This window comes from Schistocerca piceifrons, chromosome 3, assembly GCF_021461385.2.
Source record: "Schistocerca piceifrons isolate TAMUIC-IGC-003096 chromosome 3, iqSchPice1.1, whole genome shotgun sequence".
Taxonomy (NCBI): domain Eukaryota; kingdom Metazoa; phylum Arthropoda; class Insecta; order Orthoptera; family Acrididae; genus Schistocerca; species Schistocerca piceifrons.
In genome coordinates, this window is record NC_060140.1 from 637837513 (window position 1) to 637859359 (window position 21847).

The 21847-nt window shown below is 43.0% G+C and overlaps 1 protein-coding gene across 1 annotated transcript in view; it reads right to left on the minus strand.

Annotated features, from left to right (window-relative positions):
• Positions 1–21847, minus strand: part of LOC124788912 (solute carrier family 22 member 3-like) — a 76748-nt gene that overhangs the window by 22333 nt on the left and 32568 nt on the right. The window contains exon 3 of the mRNA XM_047256194.1: positions 8639–8853. Within this exon, the coding sequence (XP_047112150.1) occupies positions 8639–8853 (215 nt within the window). The remainder of the gene's footprint in view (positions 1–8638; positions 8854–21847) is intronic.

The window sequence follows — 21847 nt, forward strand, 5'->3', positions numbered from 1 at the left end:
TACTCATGCGAGTACCAGGGTAAACGGCGCAGCTGTTACATAACCATTGGCGTTTTTCTGTAACATTACAGAGAGCTGCGACTTTGGGAGATGTGACGAATATGATATTAAATTCTAGCTATTGCATTTGTCTTACAACAAAAGAATAAACTCTTAGAAACAGTAGCACGATCCACCCCCTCTTACGTGTCACAAAAGCCCACAGTCCTATATCATTTGCCGGCCGAAGTGGCCGTGCGGTTCTAGGCGCTACAGTCTGGAACCGGGCGACCGCTACGGTCGCAGGTTTGAATCCTGCCTCTGGCATGGATGTGTATGATGTCCTTAGGTTAGTTAGGTTTAATTAGTTCTAAGTTCTAGGCGACTGATGACCTCAGAAGTTAAGTCGCATAGTGCTCAGAGCCATTTGAACCATCCTATATCATTTGTCCAGAAAGGACAGTCACTTTCACGCAGACTTATTTACAATCAAGTTCATAAAGGCCGAAATTCAGCTCATGAAAGATTGACCTGAGATTTATAAGCTGAGATTAGCTCGTTATATCTAATAAATTTGCTATCACCATTGAGTAATAAACATGGTGTATTTTTTCAACGGTTTTACTACTGATATACTGTGACTTCCTATCACGTAATATTATAGGATTTCAGTCGGTCTAATACGATACCAGGAATTATAAAGTTGATTAATAAGATGATCTTAGCCATTTCAACATAGTAGACTTTAGCCTCCAGGTTGTCTCATAAAAGACAGCACTCTTAGATTTCCTCTGACTTAAGGCCTCCAACTGAATATTCTAGAATCTCTGTGTCAAGATACTGTTTCAATGTCAATGCGTAATGCAAAGGGACATCATTCAGCTAAAGGATTTTAAGTATGTTGTATAAAGCCCACCTCAAAATGTCTGAATAGATGAAGGATGTACGATTGTGACAATGTGTGTTCACGTCATCCTTGTGCGAGCCCGAAACCTCATGGAATACCCACTATGTGGGAAACGTCAAGAATGACACATATCGAAATCTTGCATATTATGACGAACCAAGGCATGGCCGAAGAGTAACGCTTCCGAATTCTTGTGAAAACTCTGAAGTTTTTGAAGTAAACCAAACTTCACTAACATTCTACATATATGTTCTACATCTTTATCCTTTACATCTACACACTTGTTCCTCAACATAGCCACCCTGGCGAAGAATACATTCTTCCCAACGAGAGATATAATTTTTAACCGTCAGCGTAGGATGTTTCACTTTTTTGACGGAGATACGCCCTCACCTCTACTTGCACGCTTCATCACTATCAAAGTGAAGTCCTCGAATGTGTTTTTTAAGTTTTGGAAATAAGATGGGCCAAGTCAGGACTGTATAGAGGATGATCAATGACTTCGAACCCAAGGAGTCGGACTGGTGCTGCGCTTGTGCGTGGTCTGGCACTCTCATGTTGAAGGCGATGGTGCTCAGGGTGAGAACGAATTATTTCTGCTGTTATAAACTCGTTTACAGCACGCTGTTTCTCACGTATCGAAGTAGTTACGTTACACACCGCCAGATTACACAATAAAATCCGAGAAAAAATGTAGCTGATATATAACCATTAGCGCAACGCATTCTGAACGCGATCTCTGATAAACTCTGTTGTGTTGTGAAACATGCTATTTCTAGATTTCAACTTATGGCGGAAAACAGTGGACAGCATATTGAACATGTCTCATGACAGTTATAATGCGATTCCACAGTAGGTTTTATGAGGCTCTTGGCCTTAGTACCATTACAAACCAATGTCATTGTTGCATTTTATGCGGGTTTTGCCCTCAGGAAATTAAAACAGATTTCATTGTTGCACTGGGTGGTTGACAAGAATGTCACAAGCCAATGTATTCTCTCCTGACGTCAGCCGGCCTTAGCAACAGACACTGCATGTACTATCGAAAAATATGAATCTCATTTTATTAAAACAAAATCCAACTTATCAACAATTTTTCTGGTAACGCTCAGTGTACCACAATCTGCTACCATGGAGGTGGGAGTGGAATTCATCGCGCCATGAAAGTATTTATTCCAAAGAAACAGTACCGGGTGATTCGATAAGAAAGAACTGATTTCAATTGTTTGTTATAGATAGGAACACATTGCGCATGTCACTGGATAGAGGGAGTTTCAAAGTTCTGACACAGCTGCGTTGCGGTTTGTGCGCAGCAAAATTGCGACCACACCACAAGAGAGATCATTTTTGCGTTGAAATCTGCGAAAAAGTCAATCCATTGTTCAAGTAAAATGTGCATTCCGCTGGCGATTCAGCAAGAAGCCACATCTGCACAAGCAGATTTATGATTGGCATACAATATTCTTGGAAGTTGGTTGCACATGCAAGAGGAAGACATTAGTCGTCCACGCACGTCAGATAATAAAGTCGAGCGTATCCGAGATGAGTTCACAAGACGTGCAGTCCACGAACTTCATCTTCATCAAACAACAGCGTGGCGTGTCCTGAAACGACAACTGCATATGAAGCCTTATAAGTTGTAGTTACTGTAGCAATTACGTCCCGGCGACTGTAGCAGAGGATACGAATTCTATATTTTTGTTCTCCAGGATATAGCAGTGCGCTCTTTTTCCGAATGACTCATCTTTTCAGACAAATAGGCCACCATGATAAAAGAATTTTCAAACCATCCGTACCGTGTCACAACACAGCCGACAGACTATGTACAAAAACTGCCCTAGCAGTGATGATCAAAGCGACTCAACAACTGTAAACAGATGAAATAGCACGGACATTAGATCAGTAATATCGGTCCTACGTGATCTTTTTACTGTTGTTGAGCCGGCCTTTGTGCCGCTTTGATCTCCACTACAGGAGCAGGTTTTGTACATAGGCTATGGCCTGTGGTATCACACTTGCGATACGGATTATTTGGAAATGGACAGAAGTGTCTGAAACTAGTCAACATCAAAAAATAAGAAAAGATATTTTTCAGTCCAACATATGACAGGGCTACAAGTTATTTCAGTTGTGAAACGAGTTGCGGACCTATTTTTCATCTGCAACATGCTGCAAGATCGTAAAGAGGGACCTGTGTATTCGTATGTGGAAAGATATGGACTACCGTTTCGATGTTTCTCGAGAAACACATGGTGCTCATATTGATTGTATAACGTAGTGTCTGTAAGAACATAAAATTTTGAACCTACCTCTGTCCAGTGACACGCGCGATATGTTGTTTCTATCTTCCATAGTTTGTCTGTAATAAAAAAAAAATACTCAACTATCAGTTTAATAAGCCACGGCTGCAAAATACTAACAAGAATTCTTTACAGACGAATGGAAAAACTGGTACAAGCCGACCTCGAGGAAGATCAATTTGGATTCCGTAGAAATGTTGGAACACGTTAGTCAATACTGAACCTACGACTTATCTTAGAAAATAGATTAAGGAAAGGCAAACCTACGTTTCTAGCATTTGTAGACTTAGAGAAGGCTTTTGACAATGTTGACTGGAATACTTTCTTTCAGATTCTGAAGGTGGCAGGGGTAAAATACAGGGAGCCGAAGGCTATTTACAGTTTGTACAGAAACCAGATGGCAGTTATAAGAGTCGTGGGGCATGAAAGGGAAGCAGTGGTTGGGAAGGGAGTGAGACGGGGTTGCAGCCTATCAGCCTATCCCCGATGTTATTCAATCTGTATACTGAGCAAGCAGTAAAGGAAACAAAAGAAACATTCGGAGTAGGAATTAAAATCCATGGAGAAGTAATAAAAACTTTGAGGTTCAGCGATGACATTGTAATTCTGTCAGAGACAGCAAAGGACCTGGAAGAGCAGCTGAACGGAATGGACAGTGTCTTAAAAGGAGGGTATAAGATGAACATCAACAAAAGCAAAACGAGGATAATGGAATAATGTCGAATTAAATCGGGTGATGCTGCGGGAATTAGATTAGGAAATGACACGCTTAAAGTAGTAAATGAGCTTTTCTATTTGGGGAGAAAAATAACTGATGATGGTCGAAGTAGAGAGGATATAAAATGTAGACTGGTAACGGCAAGGAAAGCTTTTCTGAAGAAGAGAAATTTGTTAACATCGAATATAGATTTAAGTCTCAGGAAGTCGTTTCTGAAAGTATTTGTACGCAGTGTAGCCATGCATGGAAGTGAAACGTGGACAATAAATAGTTTAGACAAGAAGAGAATAGAAGCGTTCGAAATGTGTTGCTACAGAAGAATGCTGAAGATTAGGTGGGTGGATCACATAACTAATGAGGAGGTATTGAATAGAATTGGAGAGAAGAGAAATTTGTGGCACAACTTGACTAGAAGAAGGGATCGGTTGGTAGGGTATAATCTGAGACATCAAGGGATCACCAATTCAGTAATTGAGGACAGCGTGGAAGGTAAAAATCGTAGAGGAAGACCAAGAGATGAATACACTAAACAGATTCAGAAGTTTGTAGGTTGCAGTAGGTACTGGGAGATAAAGAGGCTTGCACAGGATAGGGTAGCATGGAGAGCTGCATCAAACCAGTCTCTGGAATGAAGACCACAACAATAACAACAAACAACTGAAATCTGTTTTTTCTGTTTGAATCACCACGTAGTCCTTTTTTAAAGCCTGTACAGAACCAAAAGAGGAAAAACTCCACAAGTTATTGCCGTAAGGCTCAACAAGAACTACACGGGTCAGATTGGCACTTAAATAATTTATAACAACTTGTGTTAGCTCACGCAAATGGCAATCGGCAACTGACCTCTCACGCCAAGACTGGATACATACCCTGCCTGGTAAACTTGACAGTTTCACCCAATAAACTAGCCTTAAGCCGTAATTATATTCATTCAAGGCAGTTTCATTAAACATAGACATGAATGATGGATACACAATAATAAAAATTTGAAAATAAAGAACTTCAGAGTGCATATAGAACATAAAAATACAAGAAATTTCAGACAAGAAATTTCAGACAAGAAATTTCAGACAAGAAATTTCAGACAAGAAATTTCAGACAAGAAATTTCAGATATCTCTATAATTACATGTAAAAAATCGACAATAAATAACGTTTAAGCCCACAATACAGACAACAGTGAATTCCAGGACGAAATAAGAGGGTTGTCCAGAAAGTAAGTTCCGATTGGTCGCGAAATGGAAACCACAGTGAAAACCAGAAACGTTTTATTTGCAACAGTTAGGTACACCTTGCACCTACTTCTCTACATAGTCGCCGCTCCAACTTCGAGTTTTGTCGTAGTGTTGTTTCAACTTTCCAATATCCTCGTCACAGAAAGCAGCTGCCTGTGCTTTCGGCCAGTTATCTGCACTGATCTGCAGCTCGTTGCCTGTGGAAAAATTTTGTCTACATAGCCAGCGGTTCTTGAGAGCAGAGATGAGACTCAGGGGAGCCAATTACGGGCCGTATTGTGGGTGATCTAACACTTCTCATCGGAAAAGCTGCAGGAGCATCTTCGTTGCCCCTGCAGTGTGCGGCCGAAAATTAGCATGAAGAAGGAACTGCTCGACAGTTATGTTATGTCGGCTGCATTACTCAGGCGAAGGCTCCAACCAGGCCCTCATACTTGGCGGGAGACGCTATTCTTACGCATCTTCACGTGCTCACTGTTCACTCAAAACTGAAAAAAGTGACGCGACACGAGGCATACGAGAGACACTGCCCAATACATCTGTGCAATGCTTTACCGGATTTTCCCAGTGGTTTCCATTTCGCGACCGATCGGAACTTACTTTCTGGACAACCCTCGTAATAACACATATTATAGGGCGGATTTATGTATGTCGTACTCAATGGCAGTGATTTGCAGCCTTGGAATTTATCATGGAAACACAGCCAGAGTTAGACCACACTGCCATGACACTGAAGATGCCAAATAAGCTTGCCAACTTAAATAAATTTAGTTTCAGTTCGTCTTACGCAAGCACTCCATTCACTAGCTGTGGAACATTGAACAGCCGAAAGCGAGTGTTTTGATAGTCTTGTATCAAAATTAATTGTCTTTGGTGATCCTATGGCGGTACAGAGGACTACATTCGAAGAGGTAATTCCTTAGGCGCAGCTGTTCTCGGTCTGACAGTAGTCAGAGACTTCGGACTACAGCATGTCTCTTCAAATGTAGAACACCGAGTGGCTCTCCCCCAATGGGTTAGTGTGAACATTATGGCGCAGCGCAGTGCCTTGGTGTGTGCCCGTCTACACTGGTGAGCTGTGGCATGAAGACTCACAGGCACTCGAGGAGTAACACACTGAGAGTGGACTCGCACTGGTAGCGCTCTAAAAGCAGGCTGCGCGCTCTATTGCGACGCAGTGGCATTCGTTGCTAGGTCACAAAAATACGGTAGAGGGAAGACTTCTATCGCGATGAACTGATATACGACACACAAGTGTTCAGCTCTCACCTTCGTCTTTAAAATGAGTGTGCTGTAGACCCTCGTGTCCAGACGACAAAAGCTGTATTCACAGAGTCCTCGCCTCGTATCGCACTTTGACTGGCCTGTTAAATCACCAATCGTAATCCTTCAGAAGATGCCCGCAAGTATAGGGAACAGCGGCTGTAACGTAGGAAACAACACTCCCGTAATCCTATAGCTCTACAGCAAGGCCGGCCAGGGCGTGCCAAAACTCACGCGGGGCAGGTGTGCAGGGCAAGACTCGCCCTCTGATGGCATTGCTCCTTCCTTCCCTGAAGTACTCGATACAGCACTACATTTCGTTTAGTATTGAGGTGTGGCATTTTTCTGGCAGCATAAGTCGTTTCAGTTCTGCAGAATCGATGTGTCTGCACTGTTTACCCTTCGCTATTTCTTCGTGGTCTCAAGGACATTCGAAGTTCCAGTCGCTGTTTGCACAAAAAGAGGCAGTCTAGCGATCTGGTAATCAAACTTCCTGGAGAGCTTCTGTAAAGTTTGGAAGGTAGGAGACGAGTTACAGGCAGAAGTAAAGCTGTGAGTACCGGGCGTGAGTCGTGCTTCGGTAACTCAGGTGGTAGAGCACTTGCCCGCGAAAGGCAAAGGTCCCGAGTTCGAGTCTCGGTCGGGCACACAGTTTTAATCTGCCAGGAAGTTTCATATCAGCGCACACTCCGCTGCAGAGTGAAAATCTCATTCTGGATCTGGTAATCCTTTAAAAATGAGAAAACAGAGCGATGATAATCCTTATCTTATGCAATCGTATAAGGGACGGGTATTGCAAAATTGCTATAAACGATATTACAGTAGCATGCGGAAAGAATTTAAAATTTACTTGGCAGTGAAAAAGCAAAAACTTACAACGATCGACAAACGGGATTCATTGTTCTGTACGTTAAGAAGAACTTTGGGTTAAATTTTCAGGTATGCAACACGTGAAGAAATTAGTGATATGAATAGTAAATTTTCTGAATTTGCACGCATTATTCCACTGCCAATTGCAGCAGCTCTCGAAGGAATTGAACGAAGAGTAGAGAGATTATACATATATATGGAAGGTACATTGGTTACGTCAAGAGGCATACCACGAGCGATTTTTCGATTTAAAACTTGCTACGGTTGAACTTACTGAGCTAAAAGGAATGCAGGAACAAAAATTAAAACGTGTGGAATGGATTGCAGATTTAACGTTTTAAATGGACTTGACTACACACTGCCCACAGTAAGACATTGCAAGGTGAGAAACAACTACTTTATGTTTTGATGGGAATGGATTTAAAAAGAAAATCGCGTTATAGAGAGGATAAATTCTTAGAAACACAGCCTAGTTCCATAAATTCACTGCCACTGGACAATTGCGAGGTTGTAGACTTGAAAGAATTACAAGGACAGTTTCCTAAATGTTTTGAGGCCACTGACAGTTTTACATCCTTTTTGAGTGGGTTATCGAGACCGTTTTCGTTTCAGCTGAAATCGCCCCTGTGCATGTGCAGATGTAACAGATTAACCCGTAATTCAGATTTAATGACAAATCCTTTTACGTTCAAACTGCCCAGGGCTTCTACATTGTATACCTCAAGCACATTTTCTGCATCTGTGTAATGACGATTCAAAAGTACATACAATATTTCGATTGACATACCTTTGTGAAAGACATTTTTTTCGAATATGAAACTAAATAAGTCACGCTTATGTGAAAGCCTGAGTGTGTAAATCTATGAAATTTTCTGAATCTGTCCATATGCCGACTCTCTGGGCCAGATAAAAACTATACTATGTCTTCAGTGTTCCAAAAATAATTATATAATACTGAAATTTTGTTTTGTTTATTTTCTGTGCTATTGAGGAATTTGAAATGCGTCACATTGGCTGTTTCCCCTTTTTGCCCTCGTTGCGTTCAGACAGCCTGGCGTGGAGGTAGGGGAAGTGTGCAGCGACGCTGAAAGCTGTGGCACTGTTTCAAGAGCTGAATTCTTGTCTAGTCCTGCTCTACGGTATCTAATCACCATGAGTGGATTCAGCTAGGTGTGGTATACCTGATGAAACTTGTACACCCTTTTCCCATCAAAATTGTGGCCTGTGTCAACGTTAGAGATATACTGGCATGACGTGTGACTGCAGAGAGGGGAGGGGGTGGGTGAATAGTTCTTTATTTTGTATTTTGTGCCAGTGATTATTATTCACGAATGGTAACAGCTAGCAGAGTCAGGGCCAGCACTTACTGGTCACCATCAGCACGAGAACAGCCCCTGCGACTGCGGCCAGCAGTGGACAGGCGGCAGCGGACCAGCGCCGGCCGAACCTGGAGGCGCAGTAGTGGACCGCGATGAAGGCCGGCAGCTGCGCCACACCCTGCACGGACACCGTCAGGAAAGGGTTGACGCTCAGCAAGCCCACGCTCAGCACTAGCGCCAGAGACGTCAGCAGGTACACCGCCCTGCTGACACCATACCATCGCTCCTAGAAGAGTGTAGGTCCAGGGGACATGGATGTTCGTGATGGTAAATGACATTCGTGTGGGAACGTACAAGGTTCCAAGAGTGGGAAAATCGTTACACATAACGATGAAAACGGAAATCCCGCAGAAATGTAGTTTGATTCTGCCATGTCATTTCGATGTCAGTGGAATACCACTTAAAGGGTAAGACGGATTTTCACTTATCGAGGGAGCTTACTATAATGATTGAGCTACAACAAGTTTTGACTGAGTAATGAGGAAAGCGGGCAGAGCTCACGGAACTACTTGGTATGGCGCAGACTTCAGGGACGCTCCAGCGCCTAAGATAGCGCATCTGGGTAAGCTGACTGGAAAGACAAGAGTAAATGAATCGTGTAGTAGCTTGATTTTTGGAAGTCTGCAGGCAGATGATTTAATTTTCTTGATGTGCTAGTTTTCAAGAAAGAGGATGGTAGCTTAGGTCACACTGTTTATCGAGAACTCACTCACATAGACCACTACCTACACTGGGATTCGAGCAACCACCCACAACTAATGCGAGCCATCTTGAAAACGTTGACGGATAGAGCAAGGAACATCTGCGAACCAGAGCTCCTTGACGCAGAATTAAAACACCTCACATGCTCCTTGAACACTGCTCAAGAATCGTTATTTGTCCGTTGAACTGAAACGAGCGTTATGACCACCACGCAGAAACCATAGTGATGCACAAGCGCGTATGAAATCGAAATCATTCATTAAGGGAGTTTCTGACGGCATAGAAAAAACCTTGAAAAAAAAAACAGAACATCGCAGTAATCTACAAACTCACTTGGAAGACATAAGATCACCTAAAACTGGTCAAGGATGTTCGACAACCGCTGGAAAAAGTAGGAGTTTATAAGATTCCGTGTAGTTGTGGGGAGGAGGTATAAATGGGGACTATAGAAAGAAAGGTTTAAAAATAAATAAAAGAGCATAAGGGCAATTGCAGAAAGTGGGAGACTATCAGATCAGCTGTTGCGGAACATACTTTGCTGTCAGGAGACAATAACCATCCATTTCGATAAAATTCAAGTACTGGCAGCCACAAGTGGATACCATAAAAGGTAATACAGGGTGGTGTAATAGTCCCCAGGAATTTCAATAGAAGGGAAGATGGCGAGAAATTGAATCACATCTTTATTTCTGTGCTGAATAAGATGTGTACCAGTCTTCCACCATGGGGTGATAGCAACAGCGGACGACGTCAGCCGACAACAGCCAATAGCCCTCTGGTGTTCAATGCATGTGACTTCACGCCACTGAAGTAAGCGTAAACGGAATTTTTCTGCAGGGAGAAGAGAGCCAAGGTATGAAACGGAGACTCAAAGAACCTACGATCCCCCTTGAAAATGTCCTCCGCAGACAGGGACGAAACGTTGGGTTTAAATGTGAAACCCATTCAACCACAGCATAATAGCCCGGAATATTTTATTAACTGTTACATTTCTGGCAGTGAAAGTTTCCATTTTACAGCGTGAATTCTTTTCAGGAGATCCTCTATACTCTTGACAGGCGTCTCCAGCACAAGACTTTTCACGTGACCCCACAAGAAGAAATGAAGCGGGGTGAGTTCAGGAGTACGTCCTGACCACGAAAGAGAACTTCCTCTGCGTATCCAGTGTACAGGGAATGTCTGGTACAGGTTTTCAGTAACTCTCAGTCCAAAGCGAGGTGTGTCTCCATTATGGTGGAACCACATCCACTGACAAATAACAAGTGAGAAATGTTCTGGGAACCTTAGTAATATGTCTCCGATAAACACTTTGTACACTGGTGCATTTAAATGGGTAGGAAGAAGAGACTACCCCAGTACATAGTTACTGACTACACCTGCCAAAACACTGACTTAAAAACTGTGTTGACGGTTCCTCACAGCTGTAGCATAATAGATAACCTGGTACATAATCATAGACTACGCCCACCCAAACTCTGACTTAAAATCTGTTCTGATGGCTCTTCACAACTGTAGCGTGGGGATTCTGATCATCCCAAACACGAATAGCACAAGTATTTAGCATTTCGTTTCAGGCTTCATCCGTACATACGCAGGAAAGTGAGGATCGTGTAAGGCGGTGCAAGTACCACTGGATTAACACGATACGAGGACTGAAGTCAGCAGGAGCCATATAATGCAGTTTCTGTGGATGGCAGTGGTGTACGTGCATTCCCCGTAATACTCGCCACACAATACCCTGCGAAACATTTATTTCACCCACAACGTGACGAATATTGATTGCAAGCGCCACATCCACTCGAGTAAGCACTGCATCTTCTGAGTCTGGAGTCCGTGTAGTTCGTCGTTCTCATCCGTCGTTGTACTGTGATCACAACAGCTGTGTTTCACTTAATCGTTGAAACAGTCATAGAAAAATGGCGTGAGCTGAATATCTCCTTTTGCGGATAAATGGTATTGTACAAAAGTTTCCCTTCTCTGCTGCTTTCATTTGTTTGCCCATTGATGAAAATAATGGCTGCAAGTTCCGTCACTGGGTGCAGCTACATTTGGTCAGGCTGATCTACGTAAACACAGGTTGCAGTCTACTACAGCACAGACATTGTACACAAGGACTGTTCTTGTCAGTATACAGTACATCATCTGCATTCGATTAGTTGAGTAACCATCCCAACATCTCTAAGTGCTCGTCGGGATAGTCTACTTTATAGCCTTAGTGATGACAGTACTGGTACACGTTTCATTGACAGATTATCAGAACGACTTTCACTTAAACTTCCGACTCGGTCGTTTCCGGACCAATTTACTTTTCCTGAAATTGATACATTTAGCCTTCTCCAATATCCCTGAAAGTTTGAAACATCATAACGTAGTCATCCTCTATTTGATCGAAGGATGGATCATAGGCGATTAACAGCTTTCATGGAGTGTATTGATCGAGGGATGGATCATAGGGGATTATCAGCATTCTAGGAGTAACCGAAACTACTGAAAAGACAAATCGACTAACCTATTGTGGGAAAAGTCAAAGAAGTAGTAGTTTCACTGAAGCAGGCAGTGTCGAGTGCGATATTGTCGATATTTGACTTATGGCAATGAGGCCATGATCCAAGGCATAATTTTCTGCCTAACGTTTCGTTTTCCACCGCTGGAGCCTTCGTCAGAATCTTTCACGGATCAGAAATCTATTGCAAACTCAGACAAGCTCAGCAAGCCAAACTGTTTATATATAACCACACAATGGTCAGTTCGTGATCTTAACAAACCACTGCCCGAGGACCATAAGAAAGGTAGGCCGTAGCACGTACGTCACAGCAAGGTAACATGCACTGTTTGCAGCAGGAAGTGAGTGTCCATTTGAGACTACTTTAATACTTCGTATCTGTACATTTAAATAAATTCAAGCTCCTGATAACATATGGCAGAGTTAAGGACTTTGCTGGTTGCCATTTCATTGACATATTGATTTCCCACATGATCCTGGACATATCAGAGCATTCGTGATGTATGTCGCAAAGCCGACTAGTGTGACGTCACTAGTTCGTTGCGAGGCCCGTATTACCCATGGGCCCCATCGCTGCCTAAGTTCGCGGAGTCGCCCCGAAGTATGCTATGGAGCGTGCCACGTGGAACAGTTGGCAATGTTAGTTTTATTTAGCACTAGGGCCCACAACTTGTCTGTCTTTAATCGTTCTTCTGTTCTGTTTAAATTGTTTGTGGTTTTAGATTTCTATCTAGTGATTACTATGCAAGGATGTGCAGAAATTTTCTATTGAAACTGTTTTTGTGTTTTGAATTTCTGTATTATTATTAATACGCCAGGATATACAAAGATGCCATTGAAGTTCAGAAGCACAAAAACAATTTCAACAGAAAAGAAGAAGGATTAGAACTGTACAGGTTGTGTGTCCCAGCACTGTATAAAACATATATAAAACAGCGCCAACTCTTCCACACTAAAAGCTCCATAGCATACGTTGCGGCAACTCGACGATTTTAGGCAGCAGTATGATGACTTCACGAAGCGAGCATTCAGTGGATACGTATGAACAAATTGCTGGGCTTGCTGAGCTTGCTTGAGTTCGTAACTCATTCCGACTCGTTAAACCCATTGAAAACGATAGTTCTGGCAGACATGCTGACGTTACGATCTGAAGATGAAGACATAGAGAAAGTGTTTGAGGATATTGAAAGGGTAATCCAGTACATGGAGGACTGGAATGCAGTTGTAAGGGAAGGAGTAGAGGATATGGTTACAGGAAACTATGGGCTTGGGACAAGAAATGAGAGACGAGAAAGACTAATTCTGTGTTCTAGCAATAGTGCACATCGAAAAATCCTGAAGAAGATCCCAGCAGATGGGTCGAAACGCCGATTATTTTAAATGGAAATAAATGCACCCTAGTAACCCAGAAGATTTTAATTATAAGACTAATTGAGTTCTATAATAAATTTCAGCTAGTAAAAGCGAATACTCTCTCTCTCTCAAGCAGAATCACAAGAGAAAGAGGTTTACTTGGAAAATTTTAGTTAGATTACATCATGAGCAGACAGAGGTTCCGCAATCAGATGCTGAATTCTAAGGCGTAAACAGGGGCACATATACACCCAGATTGCAATGCAGTAGTGATGAAGAGTAGGGTGAAGTTTAAGAAACTAGTCATACAGAATCAATATGCACAGAAGTGGAATACGGAAGTGGCTCCGAGCACTATGGGACTTAACTTCTGAGGTCATCAGTCCCCTAGAACTTAAAACTACTGAAACCTAACTAACCTAAGGACATCACACACATCCATGCCCGAGGCAGGATTCTAATCTGCGACCGCAGCGGTCGCGCGATTCCAGACTAGCCGGCAAGTGTGGCCGAGCGGTTCTAGGCACTTCAGTCTGGAACCGTGCGACCGCTACGGTCGCAGGTTCGAATCCTGCCTCGGGCAAGGATGTGTGTGATGTCCTTAGGTTAGTTAGGTTTCAGTAGTTCTAAGGTCTAGGGGACTAATGACCTCAGATGTTAAGTCCCATAGTGCTCAGAGCCATTTTAACCATTTTCGGTTCCAGACTGTAGCGCCTAGAACCGCTCGGCCGCCCCGGCCGGCGGAATACGGAAGTGCTTAGGGATGAAGAGATACGCTTCAAGTTAACTGAGGTCGTAGGTATTTCGATAATGAGTAGCTCAGTAACAGATAAGTTGAAGAGGAATGAACATCTCTGAAAAGAGAAATCGCAGATGACGGAAAGAAAAATACGGTACAAGGACGATAATTATATCGATACCGTGGATAGGAGGAGAAAAGCTTTAGTTAATCGATGAAAAAAGAAGTAAAAAAATGTTCATGAAAATTTGGGAATACAGAGACACGTATAACGTGGGAATGAAATAAATAAATTTGCAACGAAGCTAAGACAAAATGGCTACATGAGCAATGTGGAGAAATCGAAAAAAAAAGATTGTCGTTTTTTGACTCACAAATACAAAAATCGATTAACTCTTTGGTGAAATTAAAAGGAAGAGCGGTAGCATTACGAGCGCAATGGGAATTGCATTGTTAAACGCAGAGGAGAGAGCGGATAGGTGGAAAGGATATATTCATGACCTTTATTAGGGAAAAAGGTTTGTCTGACGTTATACAAGAAGAGACAGGAATCGATTTAGAAGAAATAGAGGATCCAGTATTGGAACCAAAATTTAAAAGAGCTTTGGGAGACGTAAGATCAAATAAGGCAGAGGGGAAAGATAAAATTCCATCAGAATTTCTAAAATCATTGGGGGAACTGGCAACAAAACGACTATTCACATTGGTGTGTAGAATGTATCAGTCTGGCGACATACCATCTGACTTTCGGTAAGGATCATCCACACTATTCCGAAGATTTCAGGAGCTGTTAAGTGCGAGAATTATCGCACAATCGGCTTAACGGCTCACCACCAAGTGGCTGACAAGAATAATGTACAGAAGAATGTAAAAGAAAATTGAGGATGTGTTAGATGACGATAGGTTTTACTTTAGGGAAGGTAAACGCGCCAGAGAGGTAATTCCGACATTGCGGTTGATAATGGAAGCAAGACTAAAGAAAAATCTAGACACGTTTATTGGACCTGTCGACCTAGAAAAAGGGTTCGACAATACAAGATGTTCGGAATTCTGAGAAAAATAGGGGTAAGCTATACGGAGAGACACTATGAACAAGAGCCAAGAGGGAATAATAACAGTGGACGGCCAAGAACGAAGTGCTCGGATTAAAAAGGGTGTAAGGTTTGTATTGATTCACTTATCCTGTTCAATCTGACATCAAAGAAGCAATGGCGGAAGTAAAAGAAAGGTTCAGGAGTGGAATTAAAATTAAAGGTGAAAGGATATGAGCGATACGATTCGCTGATGACGTTGCATGTTCTGTTGAATGGAATGAAAAGTCTAATGAGTACAGAATATGGAGTGGAAGTAACTCTAAAAAAGACAAAAGTAAAGAGAAATAGCAGAAATGAGAACAGCGAAAAACTTATCAGGACTGTTAGTCACGAAGTAGATGAAATTAAGAAGTTCTGCTATCTAGGCAGCAAAATAACCATTGACGGACGGAGCAAGGAGGACATCAAAAGCAGACTAGCGCTGTCAAAACGGGAATTACTGGGAAAACCGGAATAGAAGACAATCGAAGTATTTGAGATTTGGTGCTACAGACGAATGTTGAGGAGGTTCTGCTCAGAATCGGAGAGGAAAGGAATATGTGAAAAACTCTGACTAGGAGAAGGGACAGGATGATAGGACATCCGTTAAGACATCAGGGAATGACTTCCGTGGTACAGAGACTGGAATACATCTAGCAAATAATTGAGGACGTAGGTTGAAAGCGCTACTCTGAGATGAGGAGGTTGGCACAGGAGAGGAATTAGTGGTGGGCTGCATCAAATCAGTCAGAAGACTGATGACTTACGCCCGCATGTCAAATATCAGCAATACAGGAAATACCGGCAATGAAAGCCTGCACTGTATGAGCGTCGTGTGCAGTGAAGCAGGCAGTACTCTCCGCGGCTGCACACCGCTTGCAGCTGTTGCGAGCCCACTATTGGCTGCAGGCCCACTGCAATCTGCGCCGCTCGCGCCTGCCTCCGGTTAGGCGAAGACTAGTAGAGGTACAGTGTCCATGGTCACTGGGTGGAGAAAGAAAAGACACTGCAGCCAAGGCCCAGCCATATGTCGAACAGTTATGACTCCGTGTACGACTGCGGCAGTACGAACCACTCCAAGGCTGCTAGGCCTATCCCTCACGCTTGTTCATGGCAGACAACTGCAGGAGCTGCAACCAGCTCAGCAGCTGCGCCAAGCACAACTATGAAATCTCTGTAAAACCTGAATAACAAGTAAAGCTAAACATCACACGGACACACGGAATTGGTAACAAGTAATGAAGGAAGCCTACTGAAATTATAAGTACAAAAAAAGATTTAAACGACAGTGAGATAGATCTCTGATGCTATGTTTCAAATATTGTTTGAGATAATAAATCATCTACACTACTGGCCATTGAGGTTGCTACACCACGAAGATGACGTGCTACAGACGCGAAATTTAACCGGCAGGAAGAGGAGGCTGTGACAAACAAATGATTAGCTTTTCAGAGCATTCGCACAAGGCTGGCGCCGGTGGCGATACCTACAACGTGCTGAAATGAGGAAAGTTTCCAACCGATTTCTCATACACAAACAGCAGTTGACCGGCGTTGCCTGGTGAAACGTTGTTGTGATGCCTCGTGTAAGGAGGAGATATGCGTACCATTACGTTTCCGACCTTGATAAAGGTCGGATTGTAGCCTATCGCGATTGCGGTTTATCGTATAGCGACATTGCTGCTAGCGTTGATCGAGATCCAGTGACTGTTAGCAGAACATGGAATCGGTGGTTTCAGGTGGGTAATACGGAACGCCGTGCTGGATCCCAACGGCCTCGTATCACTGGCAGTCGAGATGACAGGCATCTTACCCGCATGGCTGTAACGGATCGTACAGCCACGTCTCGATCCCTGAGTCAACAGATGGGGACGTTTGCAAGACAACTACCATCTGCACGAACAGTTCGACGACGTTTGCAGCAGCATGGACTGTCAGCTCGGAGACCATGGCTGCGGTTACTCTTGACGCTGCATCACAGACAGGAGCGCCGGCGATAGTGTACTCAGCAACGAACCTGGGTGCACGAATGGCAAAACGTCATTTTTTCGGATGAATCCAGGTTCTGTTTACAGCATCAGGATGGTCGCATCCGTGTTTGGCGTCATCGCGGAGAACGCACATCGGAAGCGTGTATTCGTCATCGCTATACTGGCGTATCACCTGGCGTGGTAGTGTGGGTTGCCATTGGTTACACGTCTCGGTCACCTCTTGTTCGCATTGACCGCACTTTGAACAGTGGACGTTACTTTTCAGATATGTTACGACCCGTGGCTCTAACCTTCATTCGATCCCTGCGAAACCCTACATTTCAGCAGGATAATGCACTATCGGATGTTGCAGATCCTGTACGGGCCTTTCTGGATACAGAAAATGTTCGACTGCTGCCCTGGTCAGCACATTCTCCAGATCTCTCACCAATTGAAAACGTCTGGTAAATGGTGGCCGAGCAACTGGCTTGTCACAATACGCCAGTAACTACTCTTGGTGAACTGTGGTATCGTGTTGAATCTGCATGGGCAGCTGTACCTGTACACGCCATCCAAGCTCTGTTTGACTCAATGCCCAGGCGTATCAAGGCCGTTATTACGGCCAGAGGTGGTTGTTCTGGGTACTGATTTCTCAGGATCTATGCGCCCAAATTGCGTGAAAATATAATCAAATGCCCCCCATGAACCATGGACCTTGCCGTTGGTGGGGAGGCTTGCGTGCCTCAGCGATACAGATAGCCGTACCGTAGGTACAACCACAACGGAGGGGTATCTGTTGAGAGGCCAGACAAACATGTGGTTCCTGAAGAGGGGCAGCAGCCTTTTCAGTAGTTGCAAGGGCAACAGTCTGGATGATTGACTGATCTGGCCTTGTAACAATAACCAAAACGGCCTTGCTGTGCTGGTACTGCGAACGGCTGAAAGCAAGGGGAAACTACGGCCGTAATTTTTCCCGAGGGCATGCAGCTTTACTGCGTGATTAAATGATGATGGCGTCCTCTTGGGTAAAATATTCCGGAGGTAAAATAGTCCCCCATTCGGATCTCCGGGCGGGGACTACTCAAGAGGATGTCGTTATCAGGAGAAAGAAAACTGACGTTCTACGGATCGGAGCGTGGAATGTCAGATCCCTTAATCGGGCAGGTAGGTTAGAAAATTTGAAAAGGGAAATGGATAGGTTAAAGTTAGATATAGTGGGAATTAGTGAAGTTCGGTGGCAGGAGGAACAAGACTTCTGGTCAGGTGACTACAGGGTTATAAACACAAAATCAAATAGGGGTAATGCAGGAGTAGGTTTAATAATGAATAGGAAAATAGGAATGCGGGTAAGCTACTACAAACAGCATAGTGAACGCATTATTGTGGCCAAGATAGATACGAAGCCCACACCTACTACAGTAGTACAAGTTTATATGCCAACTAGCTCTGCAGATGACGAAGAAATTGAAGAAATGTATGATGAAATAAAAGAAATTATTCAGATAGTGAAGGGAGACGAAAATTTAATAGTCATGGGTGACTGGAATTCGAGGATAGGAAAAGGGAGAGAAGAAACGTAGTGGGTGAATATGGATTAGGGCTAAGAAATGAAAGAGAAAGCCGCCTGGTAGAGTTTTGCACAGAGCACAACTTAATCATAGCTAACACTTGGTTTAAGAATCATGATAGAAGGTTGTATACATGGAAGAACCCAGGAGGTACTAAAAGGTATCAGATAGATTATATAATAGTAAGACAGAGATTTAGGAACCAGGTTTTAAATTGTAAGACATTTCCAGGGGCAGATGTGGACTCTGATCACAATTTGTTGGTTATGACCTGTAGATTAAAACTGAAGAAACTGCAAAAAGGTGGAAATTTAAGGAGATGGGACCTGGATAAACTGAACGAACCAGAGGTTTTACAGAGTTTCAGGGAGAGCATCAGGGAACAATTGACAGGAATGGGGGAAAGAAATACAGTAGAAGAAGAATGGGTAGCTTTGAGGGATGAAGTAGTGAAGGCAGCAGAGGATCAAGTAGGTAAAAAGAAGAGGGCTAGTAGAAATCCTTGGGTAACAGAAGAAATATTGAATTTAATTGATGAAAGGAGAAAATATAAAAATGCAGTAAATGAAGCAGACAAAAAGGAATACAAACGTCTCAAAAATGAGATCGACAGGAAGTGCAAAATGGCTAAGCAGGGATGGCTCGAGGACAAATGTAAGGATGTAGAGGCTTATCTCACTAGGGGTAAGATAGATACTGCCTACAGGAAAATTGAAGACACCTTTGGAGAAAAGAGAACCACTTGCATGAACATCAAGAGCTCAGATGGAAACCCAGTTCTAAGCAAAGAAGGTAAAGCAGAAAGGTGGAAGGAGTATATAGAGGGTCTATACAAGGGCGATGTACTTGAGGACAATATTATGGAAATGGAAGAGGATGTAGAGGAAGATGAAATGGGAGATGCGATACTGCGTGAAGAGTTTGACAGAGCACTGAAAGACCTGAGTCGAAACAAGGCCCCCGGAGTAGACAACATTCCGTTGGATTTACTGACGGCCTTGGGAGAGCCAGTCCTGACAAAACTCTACCATCTGGTGAGCAAGATGTATGAAACAGGCGAAATACCCTCAGACTTCAAGAAGAATATAATAATTCCAATCCCAAAGAAAGCAGGTGTTGACAGATGTGAGAATTACCGAAAAATCGGTTTAATAAGCCACAGCTGCAAAAAACTAACACGAATTCTTTACAGACGAATGGAAAAACTAGTAGAAACCGACGTCGGGGAAGATCAGTTTGGATTCCGTAGAAATACTGGAACACATGAGGCAATACTGAGCTTACGACTTATCTTAGAAGAAAGATTAAGGAAAGGCAAACCTGTGTTTCTAGCATTTGTAGACCTAGAGGAAGCTTTTGACAATGTTGACTGGAATACTCTCTTTCAAATTCTAAAGGTGGCAGGGGTAAAATACAGGGAGCGAAAGGCTATTTACAATTTGTACAGAAACCAGATGGCAGTTATAAGAGTCGAGGGACATGAAAGGGAAGCAGTGGTTGGGAAGGGAGTAAGACAGGGTTGTAGCCTCTCCCCGATGTTATTCAATCTGTATATTGAGCAAGCAGTAAAGGAAACAAAAGATAAATTCGGAGTAGGTATTAAAATCCATGGCGAAGAAATAAAAACTTTGAGGTTCGCCGATGACATTGTAATTCTGTCGGAGACAGCAAAGGACTTGGAAGAGCAGTTGAACGGAATGGATGGTGTCTTGAAGGGAGGATATAAGATGAACATCAACAAAAGCAAAACGAGGATAATGGAATGTAGTCGAATTAAGTCGGGTGATGCTGAGGGAATTAGATTAGGAAATGAGACACTTAAATTAGTAAAGGAGTTTTGCTATTTGGGGAGCAAAATAACTGATGATGGTCGAAGTAGAGAGGATATAAAATGTAGACTGGCAATGGCAAGGAAAGCGTTTCTGAAGAAGAGAAATTTGTTAACTTCGAATATAGATTTAAGTGTCAGGAAGTCATTTCTGAGAGTATTTGTATGGAGTGTAGCTATGTATGGAAGTGAAACATGGACGGTAAATAGTTTAGACAAGAAGAGAATAGAAGCTTTCGAAATGTGGTGTTACAGAAGAATGCTGAAGATTAGATGGGTAGATCACATAACTAATGAGGAGGTACTGAATAGGACTGGGGAGAAGAGGAGTTTGTGGCACAACTTGACCAGAAGAAGGGATGGTTGGTAGGACATATTCTGAGGCATCAAGGGATCACCAATTTAGTATTGGAGGGCAGCGTGGAGGGTAAAAATCGTTGGGGGAGACCAAGAGATGAATACACTAAGCAGATTCAGAAGGATGTAGGTTGCAGTAGGTACTGGGAGATGAAGAAGCTTGCACATAATAGAGTAGCATGGAGAGCTGCATCAAACCAGTCTCAGGACTGAAGACCACCACAACAACATAATCAAATGGTTCAAATGGCTCTGAGCACTATGGGACTTAACATGTGAGGTCATCAGTCCCCTAGAACTTAGAACTAGTTAAACCTAACTAACCTAAGGACATCACACACATCCATGCCCGAGGCAGGATTCGAGCCTGCGACCGGACTGAAGCGTCTAGAATCGGTCTGCCACACCGGCCGGCGAAAATATAATCAGATGGCAGTTCTAGTATATTTGTCCAATGAATACCCGTTTATCATCTGCATTTCTTCTTGGTGTAGCAAATGTATTGGCCAGTAGTGTAGTAACCCTCTACTAGCTACCATTGAAACATTATCAGGTTTACATGCTATCCCATAAACACCTATCCGGACACCATTACAAGCAATCTTAGCAAATTAATAATATGAGCACACGTAGTTGGTAACTTCAGTAAATGTCTGCTCACCAAAAAGAGACTAGTTTTCTTCTTTTGTCAAAGTGTTACAATAAAGGAGGAGGAGGAGGAGGGAGGGGGAGGCGGCCCCCTAGACTTTAGGGTATGGAAAAAATATACTGCAGTCAGGTGTTTTTCTTTCAAGAAAATGATTTTCAGGCAGTATTAAGCAAGGTTTTGACAAGGTCAGAACTGGAACTATTTTTATTGCTACTTACAAGCCGTCATTCGTCTTCCAAAATATTAAAAATGTTACATGACCTCCAAGCCTAAGATCCCTTCCCTACAAACTATCGTGCGAGCGCCCTTGGTTACTCTGTATACAGTATTTATACATGTGTGTGCACTCTATATGTTGTAGTGTGGAAGTACGAAATAATGCAAGTGTGCTGATGGTGCACGCACACGTTATTTTAAGAATGCAGACTAGAACTACATTAAACATACATACTCTTT